General features: G+C 39.0%; 1 protein-coding gene across 12 annotated transcripts in view; it reads left to right on the top strand.

The window, feature by feature from the left end:
• TTC3 (tetratricopeptide repeat domain 3) overlaps positions 1–23,250 on the top strand; it is a 129,912-nt gene that overhangs the window by 58,608 nt on the left and 48,054 nt on the right. For 11 of the 12 annotated variants that reach the window (XM_025293790.3, XM_025293836.3, XM_006044250.4 and 8 more), the window contains 11 exons: positions 1,711–1,823; positions 4,519–4,639; positions 7,064–7,186; positions 8,232–8,333; positions 9,826–9,918; positions 10,585–10,649; positions 11,630–11,766; positions 13,764–14,090; positions 16,486–16,737; positions 20,959–21,005; positions 21,978–22,034. In XM_025293790.3, the coding sequence (XP_025149575.3) occupies positions 1,711–1,823; positions 4,519–4,639; positions 7,064–7,186; positions 8,232–8,333; positions 9,826–9,918; positions 10,585–10,649; positions 11,630–11,766; positions 13,764–14,090; positions 16,486–16,737; positions 20,959–21,005; positions 21,978–22,034 (1,437 nt within the window). Of the gene's footprint in view, positions 1–1,710; positions 1,824–4,518; positions 4,640–7,063; positions 7,187–8,231; positions 8,334–9,825; positions 9,919–10,584; positions 10,650–11,629; positions 11,767–13,763; positions 14,091–16,485; positions 16,738–20,958; positions 21,006–21,977; positions 22,035–23,250 lie in introns of those variants that run through there. The other variant, XM_044948332.2, reaches the window with a different exon arrangement.

Here is a 23,250-nt window from a genome sequence, read left to right on the forward strand (position 1 = left end):
TATGCCAGGTCACCAATGGGAATCTACTTTTTATTTATATAAAAAGTAAAGGACCTGATGTGTCATGATAGATTTTGGAAATACATCAAGGGAAAAAGGCAAGTTGGAAATGTAGTAAACAATGTGATACCACTTCTGTACAATTTGGAATATTTACAGAGTGAAGTATATATTGTTTATGGATACCTGCATCTTGTAAAAGAAAAAAAAATACATGAACTAGCCTTATATATCAAGTTTAAGGTAATGGTTGCATTTAGTGATAGAAGAAAGGAGTTGGACTCGGGAGGTTAAAAAAGGAGAGTTCAGCTTTGTGTTATACTGTTTTATTTTTGAAAACATACTTAAAATGCTAATATTAATAGCTCTTAGTTCTGGATAGCAAGTATCTGGGGTATTCTATTATTTCCTAGAGTTCAGGCTTCCCATAACAGCATGCATTCAGGGTATGGGTGTGAGCACTGGTGTCCATGACTCATGGTCCTTTAGTGTGCTCCTGGAAAGCTTACGTACCTGCACCTCCCAGCATTATACTCCGCTTTCCATGGTGTTGGATTTTTGAAAAAAAGTAGAAATGGTTCTAGAATTAACCTCAGGTAGAAATTACCCTGTGTACCAACTTAGGCTCCAAGCTTCCTAGGCTAGATGAGGCTTAACCCTAACAGCTACCTAATGAGGTTCACTCTCTGAGTGGTCCACAGAGCCTGAGGGTCGTTTCCCCCATGACAGGCTGCTTTCCTTGTCCTGATGCGGCAGATGCATGTCTTCCATTAGGGACTCTCTGACTCTGTTTTCTGGTAGATTTTTGAAGCCAGAACGACATGTTCTCAACAGAGTAATAATAAATATCATATTTTGCTTCATCAGAATTGAAGAAATAGTTTATTACATTTTTAATTTACTTTGGTTTAATTTTGATTAAAAAAAAAAAACAGAGTGATATAACTTAAAAGAATGATAGACATTTAAAAAAATTTCATCAATCAAAGTATCTCCAGAAGGAATTGATGTATTTACTCCAGAGAAGCCCTTGCTTTGGAATGCCTCCTTTAGAACTGGCTTCAGAGCTTCTTATTAACTCCATTCTGTAGTGACATTTCCTTTATCACCCACAATGGAGTGACAGCCAGTATTACTTTGAGCTAAATATCTTTTGAATTTTTTCCAAAACAAAATTCATTCAAAGCCCAGAGGCTTCCACTGTTGAGAATTGTCAAAAGAATGTATTTTAAGTTCTAAATTTTTACTAAATAGCTGTTTTTAAGACACAGCATTTGTCTTATGTCACAAAACATTGTGGCAACATTATTGGAATTCCTGTGACTCTAAGGGAGCAGTGCTTACTAGGATACATGTTACAGTACATTTGCATCCACATCAGTCTTTTTGCCATGAGCTTATGCCTTTTTTAGCCAGCACACACTGGGTCCTGTGTGTGTGTTAGTAAATGCTCATTTGGTGCATTGCCTGTGTTAAGTGCCAACTTCTCATTCCAGAGCTGGATCATTTTGGTTCTGTGTCTGAGTATCCATATGGTCATATTTTATGTAATTGCTAAGAAAATGAAATGCAGAAGGTGTAATTTTGCCATAGAAATTTTTGGGTATACAGTTGTTTTTAATATTACACAAAAAGAATCAACCTTCAGGTAAAATCTGTTCCCAGCCTTTCTTTCTGTGTAAGTGATCACTGTTCTCATTGCTGCCGAAGGAGTTATCTGAAGCTGAAAACCAGTTCAAGAGGATGATTGAACACTACCCCAATGAGGGGCTTGATTGCTTGGCCTACTGTGGAATTGGAAAAGTGTATTTGAAAAAAAACAGGTTAGTGGAAGCTACACTACATTATGCTCTAGGCTGGCAACTCATTTGAAGTCTCATGGGATGATGATCCCTGTTCTGGAGTGATTTTGACATCTTCTCCTACATACCGTGATAATTGTGTTTACTTTGAGGACTGGCATTTCAATATTAATTATTAAAGTCAACAATTCAGTTACTAGTGCTTTCTAATTTTGAATCTAATAAGAAACTCATTAATAATGTGGCACAAGAAGTTTTATATTGTATGTTTTGGTGTATGTCATTTATAAATTGTGACTGAATTGATATGAATTAATGGTTTACATTACCCCTTCATGGATCACAGCCTTGTGGTGAAGGGGCTTGTTTACTCAGTGAAGCTATGAGCCATGCTGTGCAGGGTCACCCAAGGACGGATCATAGTTAAGAGTTCTGACAAAATGTGGTCCACTGGAGGAGGGAATGGCAAACCACTCCAGTATTCTACTTCTCCTTCCCTGATTACTTGAAAACCTTTGACTGTGTGAATCACAACAAACTGTGGGAAATTCTTTAAAGATGGAAATACTGCATCACCTTACCTGTCTCTTGAGAAACCTATGTGCAGGTCAATAAACTACAGTAAGAACCTTACATGGAACAGCTGACTGGTTCAAAATTGGGAAAGGAGTATGACAAGGCTGTATTTTTGTCACCTTGTTTATATAACTTACATGCAGAGTCAGTTCAGTTTAATCCCTCAGTTGTGTCTGACTCTTTGCTACCCCATGGACTGCAGCACAGCAGGCCTCCCTGTCCATCACCAACTACCGGAGGTTGCTCAAACTCAAGTCCATCGAGTTGGTGATGCCATCCAACCATCTCATCCTCTGTCGTCCCTTTCTCCTCCTGCCTTCAATCTACATACAGAGTACATCATGCGAAATGCCAGGCTGGATAAATCACAAGCTGGAATCAAGACTGCTGGGAGAAATATCAACAATCTCAGATATGCAGATGATACCACTCTTAATGGCAGAAAATGAAGAGGAACTAAAGAGCCTCTTAATGAGGGTGAAAGAGGAGAGTGAGAAAGCTGGCTTAAAGCTCAACTTTCAAAAAAAACTAAGGAAGGTCGTGGCATCCAGTCCCATCACTTCATGGCAAATAGAAGGGGGAAAGTGAAAGCAGTGACAGATTTTATTTTCTTAGGCTCCAAAATCACTGCAGATGGTGACTGCAACCATGAAATTAAAAGATGCTTGCACCTTGAAAGGAGACCTATGACAACCTAGACAGTGTATTAAAAAGCAAAGACACTTTGCTGACAAAGGTCCGTATAGTCAAAGCTATGATTTTTCCAGTAGTCATGCATGGATCCAAGAGTTGGACTGTAAAGAAGGCTGACTGCCAAAGAATTGATGCTTTTGAATTGTTCTGGAGAAGACTTTTGAGAGTCCCTTGGACGGTGAGGAGATCAAACCAGTCAATCCTAAAGGAAAATCAACCCTGAATATTCATTGGAAGGACTGATTCTGAAACTGATAAAGAATCAGAGGTAGTGAGGATTTTGCAGTCATCTCCATGGTAATAACAAATGCAATTAATTTGAAAGTTTATCGTAAGTTGTTTAGGACACACCCGTTTGATGCAGTGACCACATGCACATATTCACTAGATCTAGGAAAATAACAAATATGTAACATCATGGAGGTTGTGATAAGTGAAGAAGTCTTTTACAATTTTGAAAGTCATTTAAAATTTTTAAAAATTTTATTGAAGTATAGTTGATTTACAATGTTGTGGAAAGGCTTTTAAATTTTAATTTCAAAATAATACAGTTTGGCATCCAGTGACCAATAAACTAGCTGGATTTTTGCTGTTGTAATGTGTAGTCTCTGGTTTAAAGTCTTGCTGTTTATAACTGTCTTACGGTGGATGGTGGTCTAGCTTTTCTGCAGGTGAAGTCATCTATGCAAAGGTAAAAATGACTTCTTCAATTGGAAGATGGTTTCAAGATTGAAGAACAGGAAACCTTTTGCTTCTGTAGTCTAACAAGAAGAATAGAGACTGGGAGAACCTTATAATTCATAATTCTAATATTCTTTGGTTGAATGAACTTTGGGAATCTATTGGTATTATTTTTTTTAACTGTAAATTGGCACTAAAACATATCATATTTATAGTAAAACAGTTTACATACACATTTGTTGTGTTAAAATAATCAACTGCTTTATAGCTGAAGAAAGATGTCCAGAATACACAAGCTCTTTAACAGTTTTACAGCAGAGAGATTTTATTATAGCCATTTTAAATGAATCAAGTTAAAAAAAATTTCCCCGTTTATGATTAATTAGTTGAAGTGGACCTATGATGTTGCACTACAAGGACCTCCTTTAATTAGATTAGTAAATTAAATAAAAAAGAAAGAACCAAATTTGTTCAGTTTTCTGTGTTAATTGTGGAAAACTTTAAAAAATAAATTACAGCTTTAAACTAGTGTGCACCTACCATAGTAAAACCAGTGTCCTGGTAGATTTGTGTTTAATTTATATTACTTTTGTAGCAAAGAGTGATAATGTCTTGGTTTTTTGAAGAAAATATGGGTTACCATGAATATTTCTGTGCAGTGATTTGTCAAATGTACTCTTCCTGGTAAGCTTGAAATCTCTGTGCCTTGTGGGGAGTGGAAATTCATGTCTCATCTTTAATACCTTCTTCGTAATTCTGACTTTAGATTTTTAGAAGCTCTTAATCATTTTGAGAAAGCAAGAACCTTGATCTGTCGTCTTCCTGGAGTGTTAACTTGGCCCACAAGTAATGTGGTTATTGAGGAGACTCAGCCAGGGAAGATAAAGGTAATTATTTCTGTAGAGCTTCTTACTAACCATAAAAGCTCATCTGCACTCCTGTGCTCTTGACTCAGGTAAAAGATGACAGAGAGGTAGTAACACTCTGTCCTCAGCTCCTTCATTTCCCCTTTAAAAACTGGTGGAGTCACCAACATTTATTCGGTATTTCCTATTTGCCAATCGTACACCTTCCATTTATCATTACCTGTACCTCTTCTAGCAACCCTATGTGATGAGCACTGTGATTATTCCCATTTGACAGATGAGGAAGATTATGTTTAGACAGATTTAGTGATGAGTTCTGGAGAAGGCAATGGCACCCCACTCCAGTACTCTTGCCTGGGGTCGCTAAGAGTTGGACACAACTGAGCGACTTCCTTTCACTTTTCACTTTTATGCATTGGAGAAGGAAATGGCAACCCACTCCAGTGTTCTTGCCTGGAGAATCCCAGGGACGGCAAAGCCTGGTGGGCTGCCGTCTATGGGGTCGCACAGAGTCGGACTCGACTGAAGTGATTTGGCAGCAGCAGCAGTGATGAGTTCAAGATTAAAGAGCTCGGAAATGGTGGAGCTGGGACTTGAATCCAGGCATTCTGGCTAGAGTGCACTGGTGTGTGCTGGTTGTACTTAGAGAAAGATTTCACATGATTGTTTCCTTATAATTTCTGTAGTTATTGACATTGTATTTGAAGACCTAAAAAGTATAAATTGATCTCATATCCAGAATCATGGGGTGCTTTGCCAGTTCTAGAAAGACTAAATCATGTAACTTGACTGGGATAGGCTGTAACTTGTGGTGAGCCCTGGTGTATACTCAGAACTTGCTTTTAACTAAAGCTTTTACAAGCACAGGCATCAACTCTTACTCTAAAAGTAGCTGAAAGATCTGCATAGGAGTATCTGCCAACAGCTTGTATAAATAGATGATAAATGTGCAAAGTGTTTTCAACAATTAGCCATCAGAGAAATGCAAATGAGAACAGGGTACCACTTCACACGCATTAGGGTGGCTGTAATCAAAAAGACAATTACAAGTGTTGGCAAGGATGTGGAGAAATCAGAACCCCCATACATTGCTATAAAATTTAAAATGGTGGAGCTGCTTTGGAAAACAATCCGGCAGTTCTTCATTGGTTAAAGATAGAGTTACCAAATGGCTGAGCAGTTTCAGTCCTAAATATACTCAGAGACAGGAACACATAAGTTCTCCCGAAAACTTAAACATGAGTGTTCATAGTAGCATTATTCAGAATAGTCAATAAGTGGAAAGAACTCAAAGGCTATTAGCTGATGAATGGTTAAATAAAATGTGGTGTATCCATGTAACACATTTGGCCATAAAAAGGAGTGAAGTAATGATACATGCTACAACATAGATGAACCTTGAAAACGTTACGCTGAGTGAAAGAATCCAGGTACGAAATGCCAGATACTGTGCGATTCTGTTTATCTGGAATCTCCACAGTAGGACTTTTTTCTTTGGGGGCTACACTATGTAGCATGTGGGATCTTAGTTGCCCAACCAGGGATCGAACCTGTGCCCCCTGCAATGGAATCACACAGAGTGTTAACAACTGGACCTCCAATGAAGTGCTCACAATAGGAAAATCTATATATGAAGGCAGATAGTATATTAGTGGTTGTCAGGGGATAGGGGACTGAGGAAAGATGAGGGATTACTCATGGGTATGGGATTTCTCGTTGGGTGGTGAAAATGTTTTAAATTTAGGCTCTGGTGATGGTTACATGACTCTGAATGTACTAACAAACCACTGAACTATACACTTTAAGTGCATGAATTGTATGGTACATGAATTATATATGAACAAAACTGTTACAAGAAATAAAACAGAGGGACTGTTGGATTTTCCTCTCTTTGTTCTGGACTGGGATGGAGGCATTGGAACTATTGATAACAGTGAACTATCCTGGGAAGCCTGGCATGAGTCTCGGGGGCTTCGGTGGCAGTGGTGTAACTCTTCAGGGGATGGGCAAGCACAAGTGCAGGGATTCAGGGAGGAGGAATGTCAATGGGGGTGGGAGGATGTCCCAGGTGAAGTGACCCTGGGCAGAACAGTGGAGTCCTAAGGGTAATTCTACCTCATTAGGCGCCTCTGAATGCTTAAAGGAGGTTTTTAAGAGGTGTGTATTGTAAAATGAGGTTTGAGGATTACAACAAAGGATAAGGTTTTGATTCAGTCTGAAATTCTGAAAATTTTTTGTTCAGTCCTTTTTTTCCATTCTTTTCTCAGCATGTCTCTGTATCAGCCTCTCTCCAGGAGGAAAAACTTGATAAGTTGTATGTAGTTTCTTGGCTAAAAGGCATTTGGTCCTTTCTGTGCTGAAAATATTTTGATGGCAAGAGATTATTGAAAGAATTTGATTGATGAATTAGTGTTGTTGTATCATTTTTGTTTACTTTTGTTGTAGATGCTGTTAGAGAAATTTGTTGAAGAATGCAGGTTCCCTCCAGTGCCGGATGCCACGTGTTGCTATCAGAAGTGCCATGGATATTCCAAAATCCAGATATATATAACCGATCCAGACTTTAAGGTACAGAATGAGGGTATATTGGGACATGAACATGCTGAATTGTGCCTGAAAATGGTTTCAGAACAAATTCTTTAGTTGGAGCCCCCCAAGTTCTCTGACTTGCTGGCAGCTTCACTTGGATGCAGAGTCCTCTTGTCTGCCTCCTCCCCTGACTTCAGTCTGCAGCACCTCACTTGGGGGCCCAGAGTCGTTGAAATGAACACCAAGGGCAGTAGTGGTGGCCTGAGAAGGCAGGCGGCTGCTGCTGCTGCTAAGTTGCTTCAGTCGTGTCCGACCCTCAGCGACCCCATGGACTGCAGCCTACCAGGCTCCTCCATCCATGGGATTTTCCAGGCAGGAGTACTGGAGTGCGGTGCCATTGGAGAAGGCAGGCTAGCTAAGTCCATTTCCGCCTTCTAGCCACCACTTCGTGTAACTGCCTGCTCCTTAGGAGCACAGGAAGCACTGTGAGGTAATTACCCTTGTTTGCTGCAGTTCTAGTTTCTTACTTAATTTGAGTCCAAGAATCTGAAGAATTGAAATCCAGGAACCATTCTGATCACTGAATAACCCCTAACCTAAATCTGAGACTGAGTCTGGCAGTTAATTGAGTGAACAGAACACTGCACCTTAGTTTATTCAAGAAGATAGAAGCTGCCTGCTGCCCTGGTTAGTAGTTCAGATGAAATAAAGTTTATAAAGTATTTGATATTTTGTAAACCACTCCAGTATCCTCTCCTGGAACACCCCCATGCACAGAGGAGCCTGGTGGGCTGCAGTCCATTGGGTCACAAAGAGTCGGGCACAACTGAGGGACTAACACTTTCACTTTGAAAGGAATACACAACTGTAAATTGTGGAAATGAATGTCAGTCAAGCTCAGTGTTTTCAGCACTAGGCAGTCTGGGGTATGGAAGTACTGTACTCCCCTAGGAGGAAATGTGACATCTAGTTATGTCTGCCAGGTGAATGCAAACAGGTCTCTATCTTATTATGTGTTGTGGGTGTGAAAGTGTATATGTAGACATTTTTAAGATGTGAATTAAAAATCGTTTTAAAACCCCAGGGTTTTATACGGATCAGCTGTTGCCAGTATTGTAAAATAGAATTTCACATGAACTGCTGGAAGAAGTTAAAAACAACAACCTTCAATGATAAAATTGACAAGGTAAGACTAACAAGATTTTCTGGATTTTTTAGTATGCTTATTGTATATTGATTTTTCTTCCCCAAGAATCTTCAAGAAAAGTCTTAAGTGAATATGAATTTCTCTGTGTGAGACATAATTAGAAGGTATTAAAAGTTTTAATGATAAAGTTTTTGTTTTTCATTTATACAAGTGTAAAGGCAGTAACCATAGAGGCTTTTAATAAATTGTTGAACCCCCCCCCCTTTTATGTTGGGAATGTATGATCAAAAATAAATGATTTAATGTTATGATGTAGAATTGGGGCCTCAAAATTTTTATTTTCTAAAAAAGTTTGAGATAATTTGTATTAAGAAATCAACTTAAATTTTGTGCTGCCATATTTGGTTGGTGTTTCTCTTAATTAGTGAGATAACTATGTTAATTACCATTAGCCAGATATACTTTGAGAGCAGTCATAGTTTAATAATCTTCATTCATAGACTTTGTTTCTGATCCATATAAACTATGGACTTAAAAAAAATAACCTTATTCTACACTACTTTTAGCCTCTTGAGGGGAAAAGAATAAGGTGGTTGTGCTAGGTGAATGTTAGCAGAAATAATTATTCAAGTCTAGTAAAAATAAATTCTCACATTTTACACATTTTCATGTTGTTATCTAGAGGTATGATGATGTGACCAAATAACTGTTTCCGTTGAGTCGCTCGTGCTATGTCTTTGGCTCACTTTAATTGAGCTTCTCTAGCTATACCCTCAGGGCGGTGGCGCTGTAGCTCAGACGGCAAAGAATCCACCTGCAATGCGGGAGACCTGGGTTCGATCCCTGGGTCGGGCAGATCCTCTAGAGAAGGGCATGGTAACCTACTCCAGTATTCTTGCCTGGAGAATCCCATGGACAGAGGAACCTGGTGGGCTACAGTCCATGGGGTCACAAAGAGTTGGACAAAATTGCCATTACCACTGCCAGCTATACCCATGCCCTTAGTGGTCCTAACCATTCCCCTGGGTTGAAGTACCCTCTGTATATTAGCTTTCACTAGGGTACCTTGAAGTAACTCGAATGTCTCATGACTTAAAGTAAGAAAGGCTTGTTTCTTGCTTACATTACTTGTCTTGCAGTTTTGCAGTTGTTGTCCAGGATTGGGCAGTGGCAGCTCTGGTCTGTGGGGCTGTGGACTTTGTTTCTAACTTAATTGAGGTTGAGGAGTGACTGGGACATGTTCTTGTGATCTAGAGGAAAGAGCAGTGGCCAGTCCACTCAGCGTTTCTTAAAGCTTTGGTGTGGATGGTAGCACACGTCAGGGCAGCTCACCTTACATGACCAAGCAAGTCAGGTGGACAGCCCTGCAGCTGGATGCTCTGGAAATCAGATGACAGTGAGAAGGGACTTTGCAGTGCCTCCTGAAGAAGGTTTTAGATCATATTTTGACTGTTCCTTGGTTAAAATGGCATACATGTGTACATTTATGCCAAGATGTAACCCCTCCCCCTCCCATTTTTAAATTAAATAGGATTTTCTGCAAGGAATCTGTCTTACTCCTGATTGTGAAGGAATCATTTCAAAGATTATCATCTTCAGCAGTGGTGGTCAAGTTAAATGTGAAGTAAGTAGACACTGGGGAAATCTCATTAAATAGATAACCAAAATGCTTATACCTTATAAAATATGATGTAAATTTATAGAACTTAAACTATTTGGATCTTGCATTTTCCAGGAACGAAATAGTTACTTAATATAAGAAATTATAGGAAATAATAGGATGTAAGAATGCTGCTTCTCTCTTTTTTTTTTAATAACGATTCTTTGCAATTAAGGATTCTAGTATTCTTTTGTCTCCTAAAAGGCAAAGGAGGTTTTTTGCATTTCAGTTTTACTGATTTTACTCCTTTTGATAACCTTGTTTTTTAAATTTCCAGTAAACTTTTTGGTATTGACAAGGTGGGGGATCTTAGGGAGGGAGGGAGGGTCTTGAGCTGCACTACGTGGGAGCTATAGGAGTGGGTTGTTGTAATGACATCTGTCGTTCATTTGATCTTCTGCTTACTCTTAATTTTTTTCAACCTTCTTTAACTGTGTGTACTCTCCTGTTCTTTTCAGTAAATTGTGTTGCTAAAGTGTTCTGGGCTTTTGTTTGGATCAGAGTATCATTACTGTTCTCTATCAATTTGGATGTTGACTGTGCTTTTGAAATGCTTGTTAAACTTGTGATTTTATGCTTAATGTCGTGGGAGCATGAGACAAATTTTAGATGTCTCTGTTTTATTTAAAGTTTGAACACAAGGTCATTAAAGAAAAGGTTCCTCCAAGACCTATTCTGAAACAGAAATGTTCTAGGTAAGATTTTTAATAATCAGATTAATAATGTCCATTAGAATATGATTCTGTTAAATTTTTTTTCTAAATAATGCTGTTTTAAAAATTGGCTCAGCACACATATCCAAATAAGTAGTTTTGAAGTGAATTTTATAGGTATTTAAGACAACCTCGAATAGTTAAATGCTAAAAACTTGAATAAGAAGCATTATTTAGTGATTGAATTTATAAGTAAAATTATGACATTTGAACTATGAAATGACATGTTCAGTAGATTTGGCATTTGGATAAAAATTACATACTTAGCTCTCAGCTGTTTACACTTTAATTCCAAAAACATCTTTCCTTTTGTTCTCTTCAGCAAACATTTGAACCAGTGACTCTCACCCTGAAATACTCAGTGAACTGTCAGAATTAATCACTTTTCTGTTATCTTCTTGTTCAAATAATTCAATCTTTTTTTCTTTTCTTTTTTGCCCTGCTTTTTGTTTTCCATTTTAAGAAGTTATTTTTTTAATCATTGGTGACCAAGAAAAAGCAAAAGAAAAGATCAGTTATTTGTTGAAGAGAATTTCTTTAAGCCATATTGACCAAATTTGAGTGTTGTAGATCATTATTGGGTTATGAAAATGATATTTTACTGTGGAAATGAGTATTTACATGTATTAACTTGCATAGTAATTTTTTACTATTCCTCTTTACTCTAATGGTATCTTCTATACATGGGGATAATATGTGTATGATCTATATATGCATCCTTAATTAGAAATCACTTAGTCATTGATGTTCTTGTTTTTATGAAACAAATACACTTGTTTTGACTGAATTGACCACATGTCAAAAGTTTTTGATACTGAACAGAGGATGTAGTCTCAAGTTCTAACTAAAAAAGAAAACTTCTAGTTTATTATTTGGAAAATGGCTTCTACAATAGGCAAAGGAAAGTAGTTGATTGAGTTCATAACAAAGGTGAATTGTCATTAATTATAATTGTTTATCAGCCTAGAGAAGTTGAGGCTGAAAGAAGACAAAAAATTGAAGCGAAAGCTCCAAAAAAAGGAAGCAAAAAAATTAGCACAAGAAAGACTGGAAGAGGACTTAAGGGAAAGTAACCCACCAAAAACTGAAGAGCAGAGAGGTATGCTGGGAGTCTGAAGCGTGATGAGAATCATATATTCTTGCTTAAAAGTGTGTATACAAATACTCATCTTGTTGGGCTTTATGTTAATAGTTAAATTGAATTGAAATTTAGATTTCCCTTGGTATTTTAATACTATCACCATCTTTTGATTACCCTGAGATGGGGAGGGGAGTGGTGTAAGGAACGTTGAATTTATAAGTAATATACAGGAATTGAAAACACTTTCCTGCCACTTAGGGCAAATTGTCTCAGTTCCCTTATCTCCAAAGTGAACGTGAAAATAGTATTTGAAATTCCACACATATGTTTGAACTGTAAATTAGCCACTGATTATCTGAAGTATGCTGCTTCACATAAAGAAGCAGTTCATATGAGATGCCAGAGAGATTACTTCGTGTTTTATGCTCATCTCATCAGCATTCCCTGATCAACATGGGAGCAGTCTCAGTGATTTACTGTCCCTGTGGACACGTTTACTTTCAAGTTTTGTGTTTTTTTAATGTATGGTTTCAGGTGTACAACATAATGATTTGATATTTCTATATATTGCAAAATGATTACCACAATAAATCCAGTTAACATCCACCACCATACATACACAGAATTTTTTTTTCATGATGAGAACTTTCAAGGTCTACATGCAAATACACGAAACAGTATTATTAACTATAGGACTCCTTTCAGTTTTGAGTTAAATTATTCTCATTTTCTACTCTGATGACTGTTGCCAGCATTAATATTTCCTCTTGCTGTTTTTGTTTTTCATCTTGTTGTGGTTTAGTCACTAAGTCATGTCTAACTCGTTGCAACCCCATGGACTGCAGCATACCAGGCTTCCCTGTCCTTTACTGTCTCCCAGAGTTTGCTCAGACTCAGGTCCATTGAGTCAGTGATGCCATCCAACCGTCTCATCCTCTGTCACCCGCTTCTCCTCCTGCCCTCAATCATTCCTAGCATCAGGGTCTTTTCCAAAGAGTCGGCTCTTTGCATCAGGTGGCCAGAGTATTAGAGTTTCAGCATCAATCCTTCTAATGAATATTCAGAGTTGATTTCCTTTAGGATTGACTGGTTATTCCATTAATGTTTCAGAAATCAATCAGAACTGTCTTTTCTACTGAAAAAAAATTTTAGGGAACATCATTTACTTTATATATTTTTTGTATTTGTATGTTTATTTACCATATTAGCGTCAAGAGGTTAAATGGCCACTTTTGGGGGGAAATGCCTGGGTAGGAAGATGCACTTTTGAGATACTGCAATCAGTAACTCCAGAGGTCTATGATTTAGGATTCAACAGTAAGACAGATAACACACATTTATCCAAATTCAACCAAATATTGTTTTTATACCTGAAGCAATGATCCCTTCAACTCCAGGGGGAAAAAAAAAAGCTTTACATTCATGCATGAAGCATATTTATTGAATGTAAAATCTGAGTAGTCGATAAGGCTCAGTTAAGATTGTTGAGGGAAGTAACCTTTTTAGAGGAACTAAGTTTTTAGATGTTACATGAGTGGTACTAGTGAAAGAAATAAGATACTTGATATGTTTGATATACTGTGAAGTTTCATGTCTTTTAAAGGCACTTTTAAAGTTAAATACTTTATATATTTAATTTAAAAGTTCTTAGGTTATTTAAAACAACATAAAGAATACATCTGAGTCACGGATTATATTGCTAAGTAATTCCCTAGTGGCCCAGACAGTAAAGAATTTGCCAGCAACGCAGGAGATGTGGGTTTGATCCTTGGGTTGGGAGTATCCCCTGGGGAAGGGAACGGCTACCTAGTCTGGTATTCTTGCCAGAGAATATCATGGATAGAGGACCCTAGCAAGGCTACAGTCCACAGGGTTTCAAAGAGTAAGACACAACTGAGTAACTAGCACTTTGACTTCACTTTCACACACAATGTTAGGTTAAGTTTTTCAGAGTTTATGTTTTTGCAAATTGGTCCTCTTTCTCCTTTTTACTGACCACTGTTATTCATCCTTAGAAACTATCAACCATGTCCAAAGTTGCCAGTTCCTTGATGACAGAATTCTGCAGTGCATAAAGCAGTATGCTGACAAGATTAAGTCCGGGATACTGAATACTTCCAAGCTTCTCAAAGAATTGCTTTCTTGGAAGGTTTTAACCACAGAAGACTACACAACGTGTTTTTCTAGCAGAAATTTCCTGAATGAAGCAGTGGACTATGTCATTCGTCATTTGATCCAAGAAAAGAACAGAGTAAAAACAAGGGTATTTCTGCATGTTTTGAGTGAGCTTAAAGAAGTGGACCCAAAACTAGCCACCTGGATCCAGAAACTTAATAGCTTTGGTATGTCTCTTAACTGTAGAGATGCAGTTTTGTAGGAGGATAAATACAGACCTCTGAATCCTTCTTCTTTTTACCATCATTTATGACTTTTTAAAATGTAGAACTACAAATTTGTATGGTTAAAAAATACTGTTTCCTGAAGTTCACAATTTTTAGGTTACCTTAGATAGGTTGACTTTCCTGGTGACACTTTTCCTGGTAAAGTGTCTGTCTACAGTGCGGGAGATCCAGGTTCAGTCCCTGGGTCAGGAACATCTCCTGGAGAAGGAAATGGCAACCTACTTCAGTATTCTTGCCTGGAAAATCCCATGGACAGAAGAACCTGTTAGGCTACAGTCCATGGGGTTGCAAAGAGTCGGACATGACTGAGCGACTTCACTTTCTTTGTATAGAAAGGTTACCTTGTGCTTTTGTGAAATATGTCAACACAGCAAAGTCCAGTCAGTAAGAAAGTCCAGTCCTGTGTTATGCTCAACTATTGTAGTGTGTTAATTTTGTGACTACTGGGCACTCCCCTGGGTGAATAGCACCCCTTGGAGTCAGCTGCACAGGGGTGCCCTCTGGGGTTGTGAAGAGTTTGGAGGGGAGAGTGGGATGGAGTATGGATGATTGGTTAGGATCGCCTATGGCAGATCTGTATCTAAGGATCAAGAGAAATGTCCTGGGGCTGACCTTCAGCATTGTGAATCACAGGATCATAAAACTGGCGCTCTGTCCTGATTTTCCTAGTTTGGTTGAGGAAGAACCTTCGAGCAGGCTCTTTACCAGACCTACTCAGGGATCATGGAATGCAGCAGTAGAGAAAGCTGCCGACTGACCCTAGAGGATGGGGTCCTTGAGCATCCACCGTGGCCTTGTTTGTCCCAGTGACCAAGGTGGCCACTTCCTAGCCCAGTAGACGGTTCAGTCGGCAGCTGTTGGGTAAAAGGCTAGCAGGAGCCGTAGCAGCGGCCCGTAGAGATTGCTGGCCTGACCTGCCTTAGAGACCGGAGCTGATGGAACACTAGGGTTTCAGAGAATATACTACTAAGTGTCTGTCAGTGGAGACAGAGCGAGGTGGCAGTACTCGGTGTGGTTGGTAACTAATGTTGCTGCTGTGGACATGTGTCTCCATGGGTTCCTGGCCCCATAAAACTATCCTAAGTGATGCTGCCATTAGTGTCTACTAAACAGACAAGGAAATGTTAAAATTTTTTATATTTCTTACTTGAATTTGCTTTATTTAACTAAGATTAATTTAAATTGGGCAGGAGCGGGGTTAACATTTCAGTACTAGGTGTGATCTGCTGCCTTCCTCTCATTGAGCACATGCTCTGATGTGAGCTCCATTTGGAGATTTGAATGTGGTATTTCTTCATCCGTGATTCCCTTAAACCTTGTATCATGTGTGTATTTTACATGGTCACTGATTCTCGTGTTTAAATACACTGATATGTAACATGACCTCTGCAAAGCTGTTGCGTCTGGAAGGCTCAGCCGTCTAGGGTAGTTTTGACTTGGCAGTCTCTGCTTCATTTGCAGACTGAAAGCCTGTGACCCGTCCAGTGTTAGAGATGTAGGGGGAGAGAGCAGAGCCAGTCCTTGCTTTTGGTGGCTGTGTTAGCACGCAGCAGGGGCTCACCTCCTTTCAGTAGTAGTGCCTGAGGGTGCAGCCACCCTTTTCTCTGGAGTTGTAGAAGCGGGAGGAAGATTGAGAATAGTGACCACCTGAAATTCTCGTGAGGAGGGTAAGGGGCCACGGTGTTCGAGGGGATAAGGTGCATTCTTGAAGGTGTTGGATGAAGAGTTCACCCATTTTCTGTTTTAAAGGCATTTGGGAAGTTCCATATATCATTGATGTTTTGTTATTATAGAATATACGTAGAAAAGCATTGTAAAATCTGGCTAGCTTGTACTAATTTGAATGAAAATCATTATGAAGGAGTGAAAAGTTACTGTTATATTTTTAAAGGAATTTAATGCCTTTAAAAAATTCCTTTTCTGGGCCTTGCCTGGTGGTCCAGTGGTGAAGACTCCATGCTCCTAAGTTCAATTCCTGGTCAGGGAACTAGATCCCTCATACCACAACTAAGAATCAGCACAGCCAAATAAATAAGAATAAATACTAAAAAATTCCTTCTTTTCCTAAGTCTAATAAAAATAGCTAGAATAATAGAAGCCTTTGGCCCACCTTTTTCAACTAATAGGTAAGAATTACAGTATTCAGTATATTCATGTGAAATGGTATTTCTGAAATCCATAATAGCTTGAATAAGTTTATTCTCAAGTATTTAAATGTTTTCACTGAAAACGTAAGCAAACTATAATAGAACTGCTTTCCAAGATGTGAAACTGAATATAATTTTATAGCAAATAATCCTCCCTTCTTCTGACTTGGGTTTTGTTTTTATTATAGGCTTAGATGCCACAGGACCTTTCTTTTCTCGTTATGGGGCTCCTCTTAAGGAGCTTGATTTTAGCATCATGACTTTTCTCTGGAATGAGAAATACGGTCATAAGCTAGGCTCTATAGAAGGAAAGCAACTTGATTATTTCTATGAGCCTACATCACTGAAGGAAGCGCGGTGTTTAATATGGCTGCTAGAAGAACACAGAGACAAGTTCCCAGCACTCCATAATGCCTTGGACGAGTTCTTTGATATAATGGGTATGTGGACAGTTTCAATTTGTGTCTAAGGAAAAAGTCGTCAAAGGATCTAGCTTACTTAGATACTTAACAAAGAAAATAATGAAAATCATCATGCTACGTCTGGCTTATTTGGGGAAGTTAGTATTAAGAACAGTGATTTTTTCATATACTAAAGCCCTTTTACTCTATGGATCTCAGTGTTGTCAAGACACTCAGATGGATACATTACATGGACTGTTCTCTTTGTAGGTGTTTTGACAGTTGTCATGGCAAAGGTTATATATATATATTAAAGTGATGGAGTTTCTTAGGAAATGGTTTGATTTGTAGCATTCAAGAAAACATTGGCCTGCAGAAGGAGGCAGTGTTTGCAGAATCTAGAACAGATAACATATCTGCTGTGGTGGGAAGAGCCTAGAGCTGGGAGTCAAAAAAGGAGGCTGTGGCCCAGCTACACCCCTAACTCAGTTCGTCAGAAATCTTTTACTGCCGCTTCAACACCTTGTGCTAGGTGTGATAACAGGGAACTCAGAAATGCTTACGCTAGTCCTTGCCCTCAGGACATTATGTTTAGAAAAAGGAATAAAATGAATATACAGGTAACTGTAATATGGGAGAAGAGAGGACCAGGAAAAGTGCTGAGGGGTTCAGCTCCTCGGAAAGAGGAAATTCTTGGTGCAGGGGTAGAGTTCCACGCCCGGCTGTGAACATGGAGGTGGATTTGACAGTTGACCTCCAGAGTTAGACACGTTCTTCAATTCGGAATTTAAATTTGTTATCTTTGGTACTACATATATCTCTTAGGATACTGTCTCTCCCTGCCCTCTTCCTTTTTCCTTCTCATCAGACGTCTGCTTTGTGTATTGCCAGGAGTTAGACTTTCAAATTTCATGCTATTTTTTTTTTTATTATTTTATTTTTAAACTTTACATAACTGTATTAGTTTTGCCAAATATCAAAATGAATCCGCCACAGGTATACATGTGTTCCCCATCCTGAACCCTCCTCCCTTCTCCCTCCCCATTCCATCCCTCTGGGTCGTCCCAGTGCACCAGCCCCAAGCATCCAGTATCGTGCATCGAACCTGGACTGGCAACTCGTTTCATACATGATATTTTACATGTTTCAATGCCATTCTCCCAAATCTTCCCACCCTCTCCCTCTCCCACAGAGTCCATAAGACTGTTCTATACATCAGTGTCTCTTTTGCTGTCTCGTACACAGGGTTATTGTTACCATCTTTCTAAATTCCATATATATGCGTTAGTATACTGTATTGGTGTTTTTCTTTCTGGCTTACTTCACTCTGTATAATAGGCTCCATTTTCATCCACCTCATTAGAACTGATTCAAATGTATTCTTTTTAATGGCTGAGTAATACTCCATTGTGTATATGTACCACTGCTTTCTTATCCATTCATCTGCTGATGGACATCTAGGTTGCTTCCATGTCCTGGCTATTATAAACAGTGCTGCGATGAACATTGGGGTACACGTGTCCCTTTCCCTTCTGGTTTCCTCAGTGTGTATGCCCAGCAGTGGGATTGCTGGATCATAAGGCAGGTCTATTTCCAGTTTTTTAAGGACTCTCCACACTGTTCTCCGTAGTGGCTGTACTAGTTTGCATTCCCACCAACAGTGGAAGAGGGTTCCCTTTTCTCCACACCCTCTCCAGCATTTATTACTTGTAGACTTTTGGATCGCAGCCATTCTGACTGGTGTGAAATGGTACCTCATAGTGGTTTTGATTTGCATTTCTCTGATAATGAGTGATGTTGAGCATCTTTTCATGTGTTTGTTAGCCATCTGGATGTCTTCTTTGGAGAAATGTCTACTTAGTTCTTTGGCCCATTTTTTGATTGGGTCATTTATTTTTCTGGAGTTGAGCTGTAGGAGTTGCTTGTATATTCTCGAGATTAGTTGTTTGTCAGTTGCTTCATTTGCTATTATCTTCTCCCATTCTGAAGGCTGTCTTTTCACCTTGCTAATAGTTTCCTTTGATGTGCAGAAGCTTTTAAGGTTAATTAGGTCCCATTTGTTTATTTTTGCTTTTATTTCCAATATTCTGGGAGGTGGGTCATAGAGGATCCTGCTGTGATGTATGTCGGAGAGTGTTTTGCCTATGTTCTCCTCTAGGAGTTTTAGAGTTTCTGGTCTTACGTTGAGATCTTTAATCCATTTTGAGTTTATTTTTGTGTATGGTGTTAGAAAGTGTTGTAGTTTCATTCTTTTACAAGTGGTTGACCAGAGTTCCCAGCACCACTTGTTAAAGAGATTGTCTTTAATCCATTGTATATTCTTGCCTCCTTTGTCAAAGATAAGGTGTCCATATGTGCGTGGATTTATCTCTGGGCTTTCTATTTTGTTCCATTGATCTATATTTCTATCTTTGTGCCAGTACCATACTGTCTTGATAACTGTGGCTTTGTAGTAGAGCCTGAAGTCAGGTAGGTTGATTCCTCCAGTTCCATTCTTCTTTCTCAAGATCGCTTTGGCTATTCAAGGTTTTTTGTTTTTCCATACAAATTGTGAAATTATTTGTTCTAGCTCTGTGAAGAATGCTGTTGGTAGCTTGATAGGGATTGCATTGAATCTATAGATTGCTTTGGGTAGTATACTCATTTTCACTATATTGATTCATGCTATTTGTTTTAAAGGGTACGTGAAAAGGTTTTGGCCTTGTACTAAAGAGTTACACATTATGAAATTCAGATACAGCATAAGGAACTGAAAGCTTACTTTTGTTGTGGTTCTTAGCACACTCAGATATAGGCGGCTTTATTTTCCAGGGACACTGCTTCATGACTGGGGGTAACACGCTTCTTGATACCCTGGATTGATTGCACTCAGCTTGCTGCTTCTGGGAATAAAATGCTTTTCTGGGACTAAGCTTACAAAACTTGATGCATGTTTGGATCGCACAGGACAATTCCAAAGGACACAATTCCCTTACATTGTGCATTTTCTCTGGTTCTTGTGTTCTGTGCCTGAAATACCCAATCCATCCAGCTGTGACAGTTTCTCTGCTCTCAGTCATAGGGTTGCAAGCCACCAACCAAATGACCAGCCAACAGATTTTCAAGTTCACTACCTCTGCCTCTCACCCTTACCCCAACATTTTCAATTTTGTCTCCTTTCATTTAAAGGAACGATTACATTGGTTAAAAACTTATCAAAATCCACTGATCTTATAAATTAACAGTGCTCAATAACATCACCAGTGCTGTGATAATTGGGAGACCCAAACTCTCTCTTGGATCCCGTGTGCATATCTCTCTCTTGGAATGGCTTAAGCCACATGAGATTTATCTCAGATAATAATGCGTTATGTATTGTTTTCAAGCAGGAAACGCTGAAATTGGTCTCGACCCTTCCTCTTGCCTTTTACCCCTTATCTAGTTTGTTGTCAAGTCAAGTAAGCTGTATTCTTGATCTGCCCTTCCCTGTCCATCTCCATTTCCCTAGGCCAGGATCTTAATAACCTTTCCATGATCTCAGTAGTCTTCAACAGGTCTCCATGCCTCTGACCCTCCCACTCCAAACCTTTCTCTCACACTGCTTCTGCTGACTCTTCTAGAACATCTGTCTGATCCTCTTTAAGTATTCTGTTGGGGAAACACTTCTTTTGCCTGCAGGTTGAAGTCACAGTGTCTGTCTGGGCTCAGTAGTATGCCCCCGTCTCCCCGCAGAATGTACACCTCACTTCCTGCTGTGCCCAAACCTGCCTTGTGCTGTCCCTGCTCACATCCCAGCCTCTTGCTTGCTCATCCAAAGTCCTCTATTCCCCACAGCCCTCCCTGACCCTTCCTTGGGCTGCTCCCCTTGAAGACTTCATTCTTCTGTCAGCTTTGTTTCACTGCATTTACTGTGGCCTTTAGCACACTGGGCTGTGGTGTTTGCCTCTCTTGTGTAGTTTGCAGAACATGAGCTTATTGATGGCAGGGACTTCTCTATACATTTCTGTATTCCCAGCACCTAGCATGCATAGAGTTTGGTATCTAGAAAAAACTCAAGTTGTACTGAGTTAGATTGAAATTTCATAATTCCTAGTAGTTGGTTTTCCACTGAGTCAGCCATTTTGCTCTTGGTTTCTAAACTGAACTGTGTCAAAGCCAAATAAGGAGTAGGACATAGTGGATGTTAGTAGTATCTGGGGTGGTTTTCTTTAAGGACTTCGTGTATCGTACAGCAATGTAAACCTTTCGTTTCCTTACAAAACCATCTGTATCTTCTAACAGACAGCCGCTGCACTGTATTAAGGAAACAGGACAGTGGTGATGTGCCAGTAAGTTATCCCATCATTTTCAATGTCATATTCTAATTTGTGTCAGCCAGAGGAGGAGAGGAGGACCCAATGTTTTTTTATATCCCAGGAGGCACTCCAGAACCACATCTGGAGGACTTCGGGGGAACATGGCAATTTTCTTAGGGTAATCCCAGTCTTCCTCTTGGAACAACAGTCAGCACACTCTGCAGCTTAAATTAGACAGTGTCCATAAATTTTCACAACTAATGAATGTTAATCGTAGACATAGGAAGGGAGTTTTTGAGTCATCTGATGGCATAAAAATGAAATGTTACCTTGTAATGATTAAAATTGTGTTTTGTTCTGTAAGGAAAACAAATGGACTTTGAGTGGCTTATAATTGAGCTTAAAAAGTTAAATTAATTCCAGAGCTGTCTTCCTTAATTAGTTTGTGGCAGTTTTTGAACAGAGACATACTTGTTTAATGATTTTTTTAGGATCAAGTTGTCTATACTTAAAATTTTGTCTTCGTTCAGTCAGATCCTATCTGGCTGACTGTGGAAGCACAGATGACATGACCGCATGGGAAGTTAGACGCTGCTTTAATTTCACTGTTGGTCCCCTGGTGTCTGGCCAAGTGCAGAATGTCTAGTTTGGTTAGTAAAGGAAAATCATTAAAATATGATAAGCACATAGCTGGAATTACTTTATGAATCTCATCAATTACATGAAATGGCATAAACCTTGTTGAAAATGAGTACCAGCATCTTAAGTTGGAATGATTAATTTTAGTTATATAGCATTAGGTGTCATTTAGCATTTTTCTTATTTTCTATTGTAAATCAAAACAGTGGGGCTTAACACACTAAAGTGTTAATTTTTGGTAAACATTTTATGTACTTCAACTTAGGACCAGTCTATGAAAATCAAAATGGTATCTTTATGATATATGGTAGCTTCATAATATTATTATTTGAGTGTTCAATAATTTTTTTTTTTTTTACTTTTTAGTTTAATTCTACCAAGATAAAAAACAAAGGCAAGAAAAAGAAGCCAAAAGATTCAAAGGTATGGAGTGTTTTCTCTATTGATTCTTAATTGAGTTTATAAATTCAAGAATTAACTAGTTATTGGGATATTTTGAAGAACTTTGTAGAGAAAGACTTTCTAGGCTTTAAAGATGTTTTGCCAGTTTTCTACATTTTGAGGAAGTTTAAGTTTCATGTTGTATGTAAGTAATTCTTAATAGAGACTATTACATTACTTTGCCAACAAAGGTTCGTCTAGTCAAGGCTATGGTTTTTCCTGTGGTCATGTATGGATGTGAGAGTTGGACTGTGAAGAAGGCTGAGCGCCGAAGAATTGATGCTTTTGAACTGTGGTGTTGGAGAAGACTCTTGAGAGTCCCTTGGACTGCAAGGAGATCCAACCAGTCCATTCTGAAGGAGATCAGCCCTGGGATTTCTTTGGAAGGAATGATGCTAAAGCTGAAACGCCAGTACTTTGGCCACCTGATGCGAAGAGTTGACTCATTGGAAAAGACTCTGCTGCTGGGAGGGATTGGGGGCAGGAGGAGAAGGGGACGACAGAGGATGAGATGGCTGGATGGCATCACTGACTCGATGGACGTGAGTCTCAGTGAACTCCGGGAGTTGGTGATGGACAGGGAGGCCTGGCGTGCTGTGATTCATGGGGTCGCAAAGTGTCAGACACGACTGATCTGATCTGATCTGATCCTTTTCATTTTCTAGGTTTTTCCTAGTGAAATCATTGTCATAATGTAGCACTTTTTATGGCTGTTCATCAGTGTGAGCAGGGCTGCTTTGAGATCAGGCAGACCCTTGGTTCTACCAATTACTATTTTTATTATCTCTGTGACCTTGGGCAAATTGACTTCCCTGTACCCTCATGTCATATCTGTATAACAAGACATGATGCATATTATTATTAATTAATGGAATTATTACCTAAATATTCAAAGTTAAAATGCTGAGACTTCCCTGGTGGTCCAATGGTTAAGCCTTCACTTTCCATTGCTCGGGGAGAGGATTCAGTCCCTGGTTGGGCAGCTAAGATCCCACATGCCTTGTGGCCAAAAAACACCAGAACATGAACAATAGGAGCCAGTATTATAACAAATTCAATAAAGACTTTAAAAAAAAAAGCTAAATACTAACCATCATGGCAGAGTCTCAGAATTGATAGACTCCTTCCTTCCGCTCACCTAAAGCTCTGCTTCAAGCCTGTGAGATGACTGGGGCATTACTTTTAAGTCTTATGGTGG

The sequence above is a fragment of the Bubalus bubalis genome, chromosome 1, assembly GCF_019923935.1.
Source record: "Bubalus bubalis isolate 160015118507 breed Murrah chromosome 1, NDDB_SH_1, whole genome shotgun sequence".
Lineage (NCBI taxonomy): Eukaryota > Metazoa > Chordata > Mammalia > Artiodactyla > Bovidae > Bubalus > Bubalus bubalis.